Genomic DNA, 13,550 nt, shown 5'->3' on the forward strand with positions numbered 1-13,550 from the left:
GATAACTCTCGTGAGAATGGGAGGGGGGAGGAGTGACCAAAGCTCTCCAGATATCGCGGAGATGTAGACAATGCCCTGAGGGCACAACATGGAATGTCCCAACTCTCGCTGGAACTAGCAGTAGCCTGAGGGGACAACATGGCAGATGTGACTGCATCTGCACAATTTCCCAGCAGAAGGAAAGTACTCAATGTTGTTTGTTATTTTCTGTATACTTCAACTGGCAATATTTTATGCTTCTGGAAGGGCCTACTGATACCTCCACATTTTTTGTAGCTTTCTGAGTGCTACTGGCTCAGGCAAGCCTTGGACCCTCCTTCATGCAGCTATATTGCTTATGGTGCCATTTCAATAATTAGCATACTTTTCTTGTTAATTGAACATGCATCTATTTCTTGATTGTCTAAGGCTTTATCTCTAGTGCCACTTTCCAACCCTTTTATTTCTTGATTGTTGAGTGGGGAATGGTAACTAGTTTGCTGTGGTCTCATTCCCAATGAATTGTGGAGCATATTATAGTTTCAGGCATTTTTAAAGAAAATGGTGCCTGAGATGTTTTTTTTTTTCTTCCAGGGTCATTGCTGGGGTTAGGTGCCTGCACTAAGAATCCACTGTGCCTAGAGGCCATTATTCATTTTTATTGGATAGGACAAAGTGAAATTGAGGGGGGGGGGGGTCAGGTGATGGCACATCTGGTTAAGTGCACCCATTACAGTGCTCAAGGACCCAGGTTCCAGCCTCTGGTCCCCACCTACAGGGGGAAGCTTCACCAAGTGGTAAAGCAGGGCTGCAGTGTCTCCCCTCGCCCCCCTCATTTTCTATCTCCATACAGTAATGAATAAATAAAAATATTTTAAAAATTTTTTTAAAAATTGAGAGGGGAAGGGGAAGATAGAGAGGGAGAGGGACAGACACCTGCAGATCTGCTTCACTGCTTATGAAGCAACCCCCACTTCAGGTGGGGAGCCAGGGGCTTAAACTAGGAACTTTGTGCAGGTCCTTGTGCTTCATATTATGTGTGCATAACAGGCCTGAGCTGGTTTTTTCTATGTACTTCTCCCCCCCCCCCCCCACCAACACACAGCATTATTATAGGGCAACAGTAATCAAAACTTTGTGGCACTAGAACAAAAATGAACACTGATAAATTGAATAGAATGGAGAACTTAGAAGTAAGTCCTCACATTTATTTATTTTATTGAGGGTATTAATAGTTTACAATAAATACAGTTGTTGATACATGTGTAAAATTTCTCAACTTTCTGCAAAACACTCACCTCGACCCTGGGTCCTCCTCCACCATCATGCACCAGGATCTGAAAGCTTCCCTTCTTCCATTCCTCCCACCCCTTAAGAGTCCTTTACTTTGATATAATACATCAAACCCAGTCCAAGTTCTACTTTGTGTTTCCCCTTTCTTTTTTTTTTAATCGTTTTTTATTATTATTTATAAAAAGGAAACACTGACAAAAACCATAGGATAAGGGGTACAGTGCCACACAATTCCCCTTTTTGTTTTTATGTCTGTATTTCCCCTGTCATGTTTGCTGGGCTGACTTCACGGGCGGGAGACAGAGACGACTAGAGATTCATGGATGAGCTGAGAATGCAGTTTAATCTTTATTCATGAGCGGAGCGGGGATGCAGTTCAACAAACTAATCTAATCTAATCACAACCCAGTTCTGTCTTTCTTCTCTATCCTCCGGCGGAAGAGTCAGGAACAAAGGAAATACCTACGATAGGGGGTGGGGAGAGGGAAGAAGCGCTAACCAGTGAGGACTAAACCAAATGTCCCAGAGGTAGTGGGGGGGAAGACCAAACCAATATCCCGGAGGCAGGGGGGTGCCCAGCCAACAGTGGACGTGCAAACAGAACACCTAGCAAGCAACACAAGCAAACCCAATGTGATGATAAAATCAGAAGGCTTCACAAGCAGAATCCAGAAGCATACCAACATTCCCCTATCTGTTCTTATTTTTCAACTTCTGTCTATGGGTGAGAGCATTCCATATTCAGTATTCTCCTTCTGGCTTATCTCACTCACTTAACATGATTCCTTCAAGCTCCATCCAAGATGTGGTGAAGAAAGTAAACTCATCATTCTTAATACTGAATAGTATTTCATTATGTATATAGACTACAACTTTCTCAGCCACTCATCTGTTGTTGAACGCTTTGGTTGCTTCCAGGTTTTGACTGTTACAAACTGTGCTGCTATGAACATAGGTATACACAGATATTTTTGGAAGGGTGTGTTTGGTTCCTTCGGATATATCTTCAGGAGAGGAATTGCCAAGTCATAGGGTAGGTCTACTTCTAGTCTTGTGAGAGTTCTCCAGACTGCTCTCCACAGGGGTTGGACCAATTTACCTTTCCACTAGCAGTGCAGGAGGGTTCCTTTACTCTCCTCCCCATCCCCCAACCTCTCCAGCATTTGTTGTTGTTATCCTTTCTGATGTAACATTCTCACAGGAGTGAAGTGGTATTTCATTGTTATTTTAATTTGCATTTCTGTGACAATCAGTGACTTGGAGTATTTTTTTTTTTACATATCTGTTGGTCTTTTGGATTTCTTCTTTCCTGAATATTCTCTTTATATCTTCTCCACACTTTTGGGGCCCCACCATCACTTCCTTTCTAAGCCATGCCCACACCTATTACAGCTTCCAGGTTTCCTTCCTTTTTCCTTTTCTTTCAGTGAGATGGCAAAACAAATGTTCCTGCATACAAAAGTTCCTGGTCCCTGTGGAACTGAGGTTCTTGGCCCTCATTGGTCCTTACCTTCTCCTAATATTGATGACAAAAAGTTCATTATCAAATATAAAGGTGAAGAAAGGGCTAAAGTAGTTTGTTCTATATCTAAAACCATTTTCAGTTATCACTCTTGTTAGTGGTGTGGGAAATATTTCTAGCCATTAAATAAACTGAGGTTTTTCTTCCATCTAAATTATGTCTTAAAATACTTTACAAAGAAGTTTATTTTGGTTAAAGCAATTCTTTATATCTGTGAAGAAAATATTGATAATTTATTGAAGGTGTCTAAAATATGTAGTCAAGTATACATATAGTATAGAACAGTACATATTTGCAAGTGGCAAACATTGAAAAGTCATAAATCCCTTTCAAATATTTATGAAATGTGACTTTTTTTTCTGATTCAGATTGACCTTCCCAATCAGTCAAAATCACTTCTACTTGATTAAAAAAAATTAATCCTCATCCCTAGACCCTGCTGTTAAACATAGATATACATTTTGCTATCTTCTTAAATAGAGTAGAATATCTAGTTCTATCATGACATGCAGATTAACAAAATAATCTAAATGCTAATATGGTTTCACAGTTATTTCTAAGTAACTGTATATCCTTTAAAAATTTATTAGTGATTTAATAGTGGTTTACAAGATTATATTACTAATTAAATGGGTTATGTTGGTTACTGTATGCTATTTAACTTGAATATTCCATTTTAACTGGTTTGTTTGTGGGAGATAATAAATTCTTGCTTTGTAAATTAAAAATACACCACAAAATGTGCTTGTACTTAATAATTATAGGACAAATGATTCTTATCTTTTAAGCCTTTTTAAAAATTTATTTATATTTATTTATTCCCTTTTGTTGCCCTTGTTGTTTCATTGTTGTAGTTATTATTGATCTCATTGTTGTTGGATAGGTCAGAGAGAAATGGAGAGAGGAGAGGAAGACAGAGAGGAGGAGAGAAAGAGACACTTGCAGACCTGCTTCACCATCTGTGAAGTGACTCCCCTGCAGGTGGGGAGCTGGGGGCTCGAACCGGGATCCTTATGCTGGTCCTTGTGCTTTGTGCCACCTGCGCTTAATCCGCTGCGCTACCGCCCGACTCCCGATTCTTGTCTTTTAAAATGCTTAATTATTGGGACAGAGAGGCAGCATAATGATTATGCAAAAAGACATTTATGCCTGAGGCGCTGAGATCCCTTGTTCTATCCCCACTATCACTGTAAGCCAGAGTTGAGCACACTCCTCTGGTAAAAAATAAAATTAATTAAAGAGTGCTTATATACCACATGATTCTAAATATAATAATTTCAAAAACAAGTGTATGCTACGGAATGTAACAGTCTTACTATGAAAGCAAATATAGAGGAGAAAGTCTACTTTTCTTACTTCTTAGAGTTTATTTTTAGATGAATAACTGAAGATACACCATTGTGTCCTTACTCTCTTATGATCCATATCTCAAATATCAGTAGTGGCAAATAATTTTTATTTTTAAAGGATCTTGGCTTTATTGGCAATAGAGATAACTAACTGACACCTCATTTTTAATTATTTTTAAACAGGACAGAGATTCATTCTGTCATCAGATGACTTTCTGCTTGACTGAACTGCACCTGTGGTCTTTGAAGACTACCTTATACATTGGAGGTAACTGAGCTCTGAATAAGTTCATATATATATATATTTTAAATAAGAGCAGTTTAAGTAAGTACTAGCAAATGCTAGTCTGGATTCTCTAGCAGTACTTAATTTTTCTTTATATTTTAATGAGAAATGCACATAGAAAAATTCATAGTTATGCAGATTAAATTTTCCACTTGTGTAAAATTTTCCATTTTGAAAATTAATTTTACTGACCTAACATTTGTTCTTTGTAAGGTATTTATAAGCTCATTTTTTCCCTGTAGTCATTCATAATAACCAGTATTTTATATTCATTAATATTTAAAGGCTAAGTAGTGATAAGTGCAGTTCTATTTGATATTAATAAGCAGTTAAGATGTTGACATATATTTTGCATTATATACTTTTGTGGTGATAATACTTTAAAAAATTCTTATTGTAGAATAAAATATTGCTAGGAAATATCTTTTAAAAACATTTCCCCTTTTTTTGGTATCCAAAGCAACTCTTGTATTTAGGTGACAGTTTTACTTATGTGCCTTTAGCATTGTTACTAACAAATCAGTTGATCATACAAACTTTTGCTCATATCAAATATATGATTACAGATGAGTGTCATTATAATGTTACTTTTTTAATTTAATTTTTTTTAATTTATAAAAAGGAAGCATTGACAAAACCATAGGATAATAGGGGTACAATTTCACACAATTCCCACCACCAGATCTCCATATCCCATCCCCTCCCCCTGATAGCTTTCCTATTCTTTAACCCTCTGGGAGTATGGACCCAAGGTCATTGTGGGATGCAGAAAGTAGAAGGTCTGGCTTCTGTAATTGCTTCCCTGCTGAACATTGGCGTTGACAGGTCAAGCCATACTCCCAGCCTGTCTCTCTCTTTCCCTAGTGGGTCAGGGCTCTGCGGAAGCAGAGCTCCAGGACACATTGGTGGGATTGTCTGTCCAGGGAAGTCTGGTTGGCATCATGCTAGCATCTGGAACCTGGTGGTTGAAAAGAGAGTTAACATACAAAGGCAAATAAATTGTTAACCAATCATGAACCTAAAGGCTGGAATAGTACAAATGAAGTGTTGGGGTGAGGGGTCCTCCATTTTGTAGATAGCTAGTAGACATATTTTAGTTATATTCCAAAGGGCCTGTGGCTATATTAGTTTTTTTTCTTTTTTCCCGAGCCTGAAATCTGATATGCAGGTGGATCCAAGTTATTGTCTAGGGAGATGATATCATGGCTGTAAAAAGGACCAGAAAGCTGGATCAGGGAAGAGAGTAGCTCCCTAATTTATAATTTTACTTTTTACCTTACTTAAAATATGTAAGGATAGACTTTTCAGTTAAGGAAGATAGAGTAAATACACGTTTATTTCTCTTCACCTGTCCATCCCCAATTATTTCATAATGAGAGTAAATGAATTAAATAAGGCATAAGCTAATAAGGACTAAGAGAAAAGAAGAGATGATTAAAATCATACAAATTTTGAAATATGAAAGTGGTAGGAGAATTTGGAAACTTTTAAATTTTCTAGAGGATAGTTCAATGATACCCAATTTATATTCCAAAATTCTGGAAAGAAACAAAAATTTAAGGAACCAGATATGCAGAAGATAGTTATATGGCATGAGGATGGGAGTATACAGAACTGAGATCCTGTATAAAAGTAGTGAGAAGGGTCTGGGTGATAGCGCAGAGGGTTAAGCGCATATGGCTGAAGCCGAGGACCCATGTAAGGATGTGGTTCGAGCCCCTGACTCCCCCACTGCAGTGGGGGTTGCTTTGCAGACGGTGAAGCAGGCCTGCAGGTGTCTTATTTTTCTCTCCCCCTCTGTCTTTACCTCCTCTCTCGATTTCTCTCTGTCTTATCCAACAACAATGGCAATAACAATAACAAGGGCAACAAAATGGAAAAGATGGCCTCCAGGAGCAGTGGGTTTATAGTGCAAGCACTAAGCCCCAGGGATAACCGTGGAGGCAAACCAAAAAAAAAAAGGTGGGAGGAATCTTTCAAGCTATAAAAATATTTAACTCAGGATGCTGTACACTGAAACAACCTTAGTGGGAGAAGATAGGAGTGAATGTTGAAGTTAAAAGAGGCTTGGGTCTAGTGATGTAGTTCAGTTGTATTGTCCTAGAGCACATGCCTTCCATGATTAGGCCCCAGATTTAATAATTCACTGTTACATACAGCAGAGATGTGTTCTGGTCTCTCCCTCCCTTTCTGTCTTTCCTATGTATATAAACAAGGATGGTATGAAAGCCTATATTCTGGTGGATGATTCCTTCATCTTTCCACTTGGTTCTGAGAATATCACAGTCAGTGTATACTTCTTAAAGAAAAATCTTGAGGGAATCCTCTCTAGAATGACATGATCCTTATGGTAAAAAAAAAAAAAAAAAAAAAAAACCTTAATTGCTTTCTGATCAGTGAAGCCTACCAGTTGACAAGTCCTGGTCAAGTTCATAGAGCTTTCTAGTGCTTCTCTAAGTAGTACTAGCAAGAAACAAAATAGAGAAGCTTCAGAAATCATTTAAGATTTTAACTGATCTCTTAGAATTTAAAAATACGTAAAAAAAAAAAAAATCTTAAACTCAAAAGAATGCTAGAAATTCTTAGAAAATACAAAAACGGGAGTTGGGCGGTAGTACAGTGGGTTAAGCACATGTGGCGCGAAGTATAAGGACTGGCATAAGGATCCCAGATTGAGCCCTTGGCTCCCCACCTGCAGGGGAGTCGCTTCACAGGTAGTGAAGCAGGTCTGCAGATGTCTCTCTTTCTTTTCCCCTCTCTGTCTTCCCCTCCTCTCTCTGTTTCTCTCTGTCCTATCCAACAACAACATCAATAATAACTACAACAAACAATGACAACCAAGGGCAACAAAAGGGAAAATAAGTACATTAAAAAAAGAACAAAAAAACCTCCAGAAAGTAAAAGAAAATTTCTCTCATTGTTGATGAAAGTGTGAATTAGTCTGATCACTTTAAAATCAATTTGACTTTGAAGATATATATTATATATTATCCAGTAATCCCACCTCTATCTATCATCTATCTATCTCTTAGGAAAAACTCTGGGAGCACATGTGCACATGAGACATGTGGAAAAATATTTATACTAGTACTGTTTATAATGCAGAAAATTAGAAACAATCTGATGTCAAGCAGCAGGAGAAAAAGACATTCATATAATAGAGAAAGTAGATGAGTTACAGCTGCATCCAACAGCTTAGATGAATGTCATGAATATAATATTTGGCAAAAAAAAAAGTTGCAGAAAAGCACATTCTGTATTTTGATTACAGCAGGTAGGGAAATGCAGACTTTGCTCAACTGGAAGGTACCTATTCTATTATGCATGCGACCCCAGGTTTAAGCCTGGCCTCCAATGGACTGGAGGAAGCTTCAGTGCTGTGGTGTCTCTTTCTCAGGCTCTCTTGGGGAAAACAAGGTAAAGTTAAATAATCTTTTGTTCCAAGAATAAAAGCACGTGGTGATACTAATGTAAAAAACTAGGATTATAAACACAAAAGTTTTGTATATTTCTGAGAAGGGAGCATAGATAGGAAAATGAAACACAGGAGACTTAAAATATATGCTGTCTCTTTCTTTGACTTACTGTGCTTTTTTTTTTTAATTGAAAAAGAGGGAATGTGATACAGAGCATTGTTTTCTCATTTTTTGCAGTGTTGAGGATTAAATTAAGGGCCTTATGTATGCAAGGCACATGTTCTACTGGTTCTACTGTTGAAGCAACTCCCAGGCCACTGATAGGCTTTTTTTTTTTTTTAAATATGTTTAATTATTTGCTATGAGAGAGTAAGAAAGGAGAGATCAAAGCAGTACTTAGCTCTGGTATATGGTGGTGCCTGAAATTGAATCTAGGAACTTTAAGATCTCAGATATGCAAATTCTGTGCTCAAACTTGTTGATATCTCTCCAACCATGTTTTTCATATATATATATATATATATATATATATATTTAGTCACACGTGTATACACACACACACTTGTACCACCAACTATTTGAAGCAATTTTAAACTAAAAATATTGCAGTGATACTTTCAGTATCATATTTTTTCAGTAGTAATAATTATACATATAGGAAAATACTTTTTTTTTTCCTGCGAGTCTTCACAGGAGCTTCGAACCTGTGTGATTCCATCACTTACTGGTGGTCTCTCTCTCTCTCTTTTTTTTCTATCAATCACAGAGAAAACCAGAGATAAAGGGACAGTTACACACACACACACACACACACACACACACACACAGTCGGAGGAAAAGAATTATCAGAGTATCAAGTAGAAAATTTTCTAGATCCAAGAGAGCAGCTTTGTAAATTGAAAGGTCCTGTTAGGTTACCAGCATCACTAATGGAGAAAGACCATTATAGAATTGCTCCATTGTGTCATTGTAAAACACTGAAACTAAAGAAAAAACAAACAAACAAAAAATGGGACCCTACAGCAGAAAAACAAACAAAATGAAAACAGAACAATCTACCAAAAAAAATTAAAAACAAAACAACAACAAAGCAGATTTTATGCAAAGGGTACGAACTCAGGTTGTCTTCAGTCTCCAGTTTCCATAATAGATAAGTGAAAACATAATATAATATAATATAATATAATAAATATAATAATATAATATATTCAAAACTGGGAAATCATGAAATAATAGAATAAACACAGTAGTTACAAGTATGGTGACATATAATCCAAAGAAAAAGCTATGAGTTCAAAATTGTTATCTCTAAGAAACAAGTATTGGTGGTTGAAAGACAGTGTGGTGAAATTGTTTATGTTGAAAGTCTTTCAGCAGTACTTGAAATTTTAGTCTTCCACATGTTTGATTTATATTTCAAAAGGAAATATCAGAAGCCAAAGATAACAAAAATGCTTCCATACCCCAAAGACATTGATATTGCCATACTTAGAGTGATATTTTTGTCATAAGCTCAGCATGGCATCAATGCAGATATTCTGATAAGTATAATTTCCTACAGAAGGAAAAAGTGGTATTTGGAGAGGTTAAGGCTCTTATTTGTATTTCTGTTCCTAGCACTAAGAAAAAAAATACAGCAGTGATTCAGTGATTTATGCCTTGAAACTCACATGTTTCAGAAATTTAAGAAATGTGCTGTTATAAAGTGAAAATAATATTTAATTCTTGTTTGGGAGAAGATAGTATAGTGGTTATAGAAACAAACTCTCATGCCTGAGGCTCCCAGGTCCCTAGCTTAATCCCCCACATTGCCATAAGCCAAAGCTGAGCACTATTCTGGTTTAAAAACAAAACTAAAACTAATGAAGCAACTAGAATTATTTTATTGTTGCAATAATTTTTCAAATTATTTTAAACCTTTGTTGGCAAAATATTTAACATGGAAGGTACCATGCACTGGAGGAAGTATCAGTGCAATGGTATTTCTTTATCTGTTTTATGGGCACAATTTCACATTTCCCTAAAATAATACTTCACCTGCAACTGAAGTGCCGTCTTCCTCCACCACAGCATATTGGGCCCAGTGAAATCTTTAAGATGAAGTATTTTCTCCTTTGATCACAATAATCTATCTCTTGAGAGAGAAAGAAGTAGGAGAGAAACCAAAGCACTGCTTCATCCATGTAGCTTCCCATGGTGACATGAATGATCTCCCATGTTGTTTTGAGGTCATGAACACAGATCCTCATACATGGTAAAGTTGATTCCTACCAAGTGAGCTGTCTTCTGACCCCAGTACTTAATCTGATATTTAAATTGTCCTTGATATGTTCAGTGGAATAACTTTAAAGTTGACTTCTTTGTCAGTATGGCACGTTTTTGCCAGTATTCGGGCACTTCCATTCTTTCTTGCACAACAGATCATCCAGACTCTTACTATACACTGCTTCTTCCCTTGGAATCAACCAATTTCTAGAGAGCTTGGTTCCTTTAGAGAACAATGATATCTAGAATCCAGCATGTACTTTTTGTTCCCTTTTTGCTATTGGAGTATGCGTGTTCCCAGATCCTCTCATTGGGCAGAGCTCAGGGAAAGTATGCTTGTATGTATGCATATTTATACCCACATTCACTGTTATATTTGCACATATTAAAAGGCACAAAGTCAAACAGGTATCACCAGTTCTAATAGACGACCAGAGAATTCATTCTAATTTTCTCCCATTTTTATATTTGTATTTCTCAGACATTGAAAAAGTTAAAGCTCTTCCATCTTTAATGTATTTACTTATGAAATCAGTGAGTCTATATATAATCACTGACCTGTTGCTCTGGCGGCTACTTTCTCAATGTCTGTGCCTTTGTCATTCCATGTGGGCTCTGACAGACCATACTGAACTCCCCCACTATGTGGATGCTTTCCTCAACTTATTCTGCTTCTAAGGTCCCATACCTGGTCCTTGGCTTGTGTGAAAGTCCTTTTCACTGTGCTTGGATTCTGACACACTATGCCAGACCATCTGCATAAACACCTTTATCCCACATCAGCCCTGACACCCCATGTGAGGTAGATTTCTTTATGCAGCTGCCTGTCCTGTCCAGCTTGGTTTTAAACAGTGCACCATGGGCCAGATGTAGTAGATCAGAATTTATACAGAATACAGATCCCCTTCATAGTTGCAATTTAGAGTTATAAATTTGGGTGCATATAATGATAGATACTATTATACACCATAGTATTGTAATGGTGGGTATTGTTTGTGTATATACTTCCTACAGTTCTAAGATTTTTTTTTAAATACTTTTTTTGTTGATGGTTAACATACTAAAAAGCTTTTCAGATCATATGATTATGCTTTGAACTATCAAAAAGTACATATGCTCATAGAAATTATCACCAAGGTCAAGAAGTAAAATGTTACCAATATAGTAGGAGCCCCCTCATTGTTTTTCTTGTTGGTCTGTACTGTTGTCAGTATAATTAATAGAAACTTATTATTTTCATTAAAATTATTTGTCCCAACTGATAAAATAATGAATAAAATGGAGCTTCAATAAGTACATACGATTTACTGTTTTGAAAGTTACATTTGAAAAGTTCATTATAGTTATGTTTTAATAGAGCTTTACTTTTTTTAGTGTCCTAATTCAGTTTGAGACTGGTGAGTCACTAGGGGGCAGCCTGTACTGCTTCCATTTCTTTAGAAACAATTGTATCCTTTTGTTAGTAACAGAATAGTTTTATTGAAAGAAACAAATGTTACTTCAAAGAAAAATAATTTGCTACTCAAAGATAGGAATAAAGAACAATTATTTTGTTTTCCTGTAATTAAATTGCAAGAACCAATTCCTGATTAAGTCACTCTCAACATCTGGGGAGCTCAGAGTTACTTCTTTTCTAGCCCCAGAAGAACATCCAAATTTGAGTGGGTTTGAAGGTTTTGTGTTTATTTTTTGTCTAAACAGGCTTCAGACAAATTTATTGGTATCTTCATTCAATTCTTTCTTTTCCTACAGATTTTCCCTAAATGTCATATTAGATCAACTAGAGCTAAGTTGGAGAAAAGAAAGCCACTGTTCAGCATTCAATAGTTAGAGTATTTTCTTCAGTACGCCAATTTCATTCAATATTAAGTACAGACATGTTCTTTTGGTAGTACCAGGGAAAAGGTCAGTGAAGTGCGAAAGAGAAATGTTGGTTTTCCTTGATTTCAGTTTTTTCCTACTCCATTCTCCATGATTTCTAGTTTTGTGCAGATCTTTTCTGACTATACTGATAAACTTTCAATTTTGCATATCCCTAAAATAGATGAAACCATAAATAGTTTTGAACTATAATATTTTACTCTTGGTATCATAAAGAAGCTGTTTTTTTCCCTCCTTACCCTAACCCTCTACCCTACTATTTATTATGATTTGGTTTCTTATCTTCCAGAACCTTTTATTGTTATCTAATATTATTTTTCTCTTTCTATAGATAGAGACATCGGGGTCTACCAGTATTATGACAAGAAAGATTCACCAAGTAAAGTATTATTTTCAAATTCTTTTTATAAACTAAATATTCTAAGCTATAAAATTCTTATCACTAAATGAACTGTTTTTATGAACTATGGATAAATTCTATAATTTCAAAGTAACTTTGGTGCTTTAGAAAAATGCTGAAGGGTAATATCTACTCTGTATAAAATAAAGCAATACTTGAGAAAAATGATGTGAAAGAACATGAAAATTTTCATTTTGCTGCCGATCAGACTGATAACTGGATAGTCTATTCACATTTATTTATCAGTGTCCCAGTAGAGGGCATTGTTAATGCATGGGTCCCACTGATGCTGGCCTCCTGGATCCTCACCTGATATCTGAAATAGGCATTTCTGAGTGAATGATCAATTTTCTTTATCTGATTAATCCTGTTAATCCTAGAAGTTTCATGATGGGCCAAAAGGTCTTTCTAGCTAGAGTTACTTCCTGTTTTGGTCTCCATTGAAGTGGGGTTTGTGTGAGCATCCTGTGTGCTTAGCTTGGTGGTTAATAGGCTGACTTCATGGTTCTGATGACAGACTGAAGCAGCTTCTGTTCTGGGCTCAGTTGCAGTTCCATATCTGATGAAATTGCAAGCTCAGGATATTGGCCCACCTGTTGTGCTATGTAAGCATTTTCACTGCAAATTTATAAAATACCTCTGAAAATTGCAGCATCCAAATTATGGCATTTTTAAAAAAGTTCTTTTGAAGATTTTAGCATGACTAGTCTCAATAAGATGTAAAACAGTACATTCTATGTGTATATGCTAATACAAAGTATTATAATTAATATAATTTTCACCTTTCTTCTTTTCATCTCTCCTTTACCACAATTTCAGCAACAGAACATGGTAACTTAGGAGAAAAGCAGAAACTGGCAGAATGTAAGCCTTAGACTTTGTTGAAGTTATTCTTAAAACTAGAATTTTAATATTCTTCAAACTTCTGTTTTTAAAAATATTTGAAACTTTATGAACAAATGAGAAATATTATTTTCAAATTTTTTAGTTATAAATTTCTGTTGTTTAGATGTTTCTGTTTAAATGTCAGCAGATTATATTCTCTAGAACTTTCTAATTTATATCATTGAAATATCAACCCATTTTTCATAAGATATGTTTATGTAAATATAGATTTTCTTTAAGTGAGCCATATTTATATTATTTTAATGTATTTAAA

At 36.0% G+C, this 13,550-nt stretch overlaps 1 protein-coding gene across 1 annotated transcript in view; it reads left to right on the forward strand.

The window, feature by feature from the left end:
- Positions 1 to 2,251: 2,251 nt before the first annotated feature.
- WDPCP (WD repeat containing planar cell polarity effector) overlaps positions 2,252 to 13,550 on the forward strand; it is a gene marked incomplete at its 5' end in the record, with an annotated part of 131,281 nt that continues 119,982 nt past the window's right edge. The window contains 4 exons of the mRNA XM_060188428.1: positions 2,252 to 2,305; positions 4,327 to 4,411; positions 12,323 to 12,370; positions 13,211 to 13,255. Coding sequence (XP_060044411.1) covers positions 2,252 to 2,305; positions 4,327 to 4,411; positions 12,323 to 12,370; positions 13,211 to 13,255 — 232 coding nt within the window. The remainder of the gene's footprint in view (positions 2,306 to 4,326; positions 4,412 to 12,322; positions 12,371 to 13,210; positions 13,256 to 13,550) is intronic.

The sequence above is a fragment of the Erinaceus europaeus genome, chromosome 3, assembly GCF_950295315.1.
Source record: "Erinaceus europaeus chromosome 3, mEriEur2.1, whole genome shotgun sequence".
NCBI lineage: Eukaryota > Metazoa > Chordata > Mammalia > Eulipotyphla > Erinaceidae > Erinaceus > Erinaceus europaeus.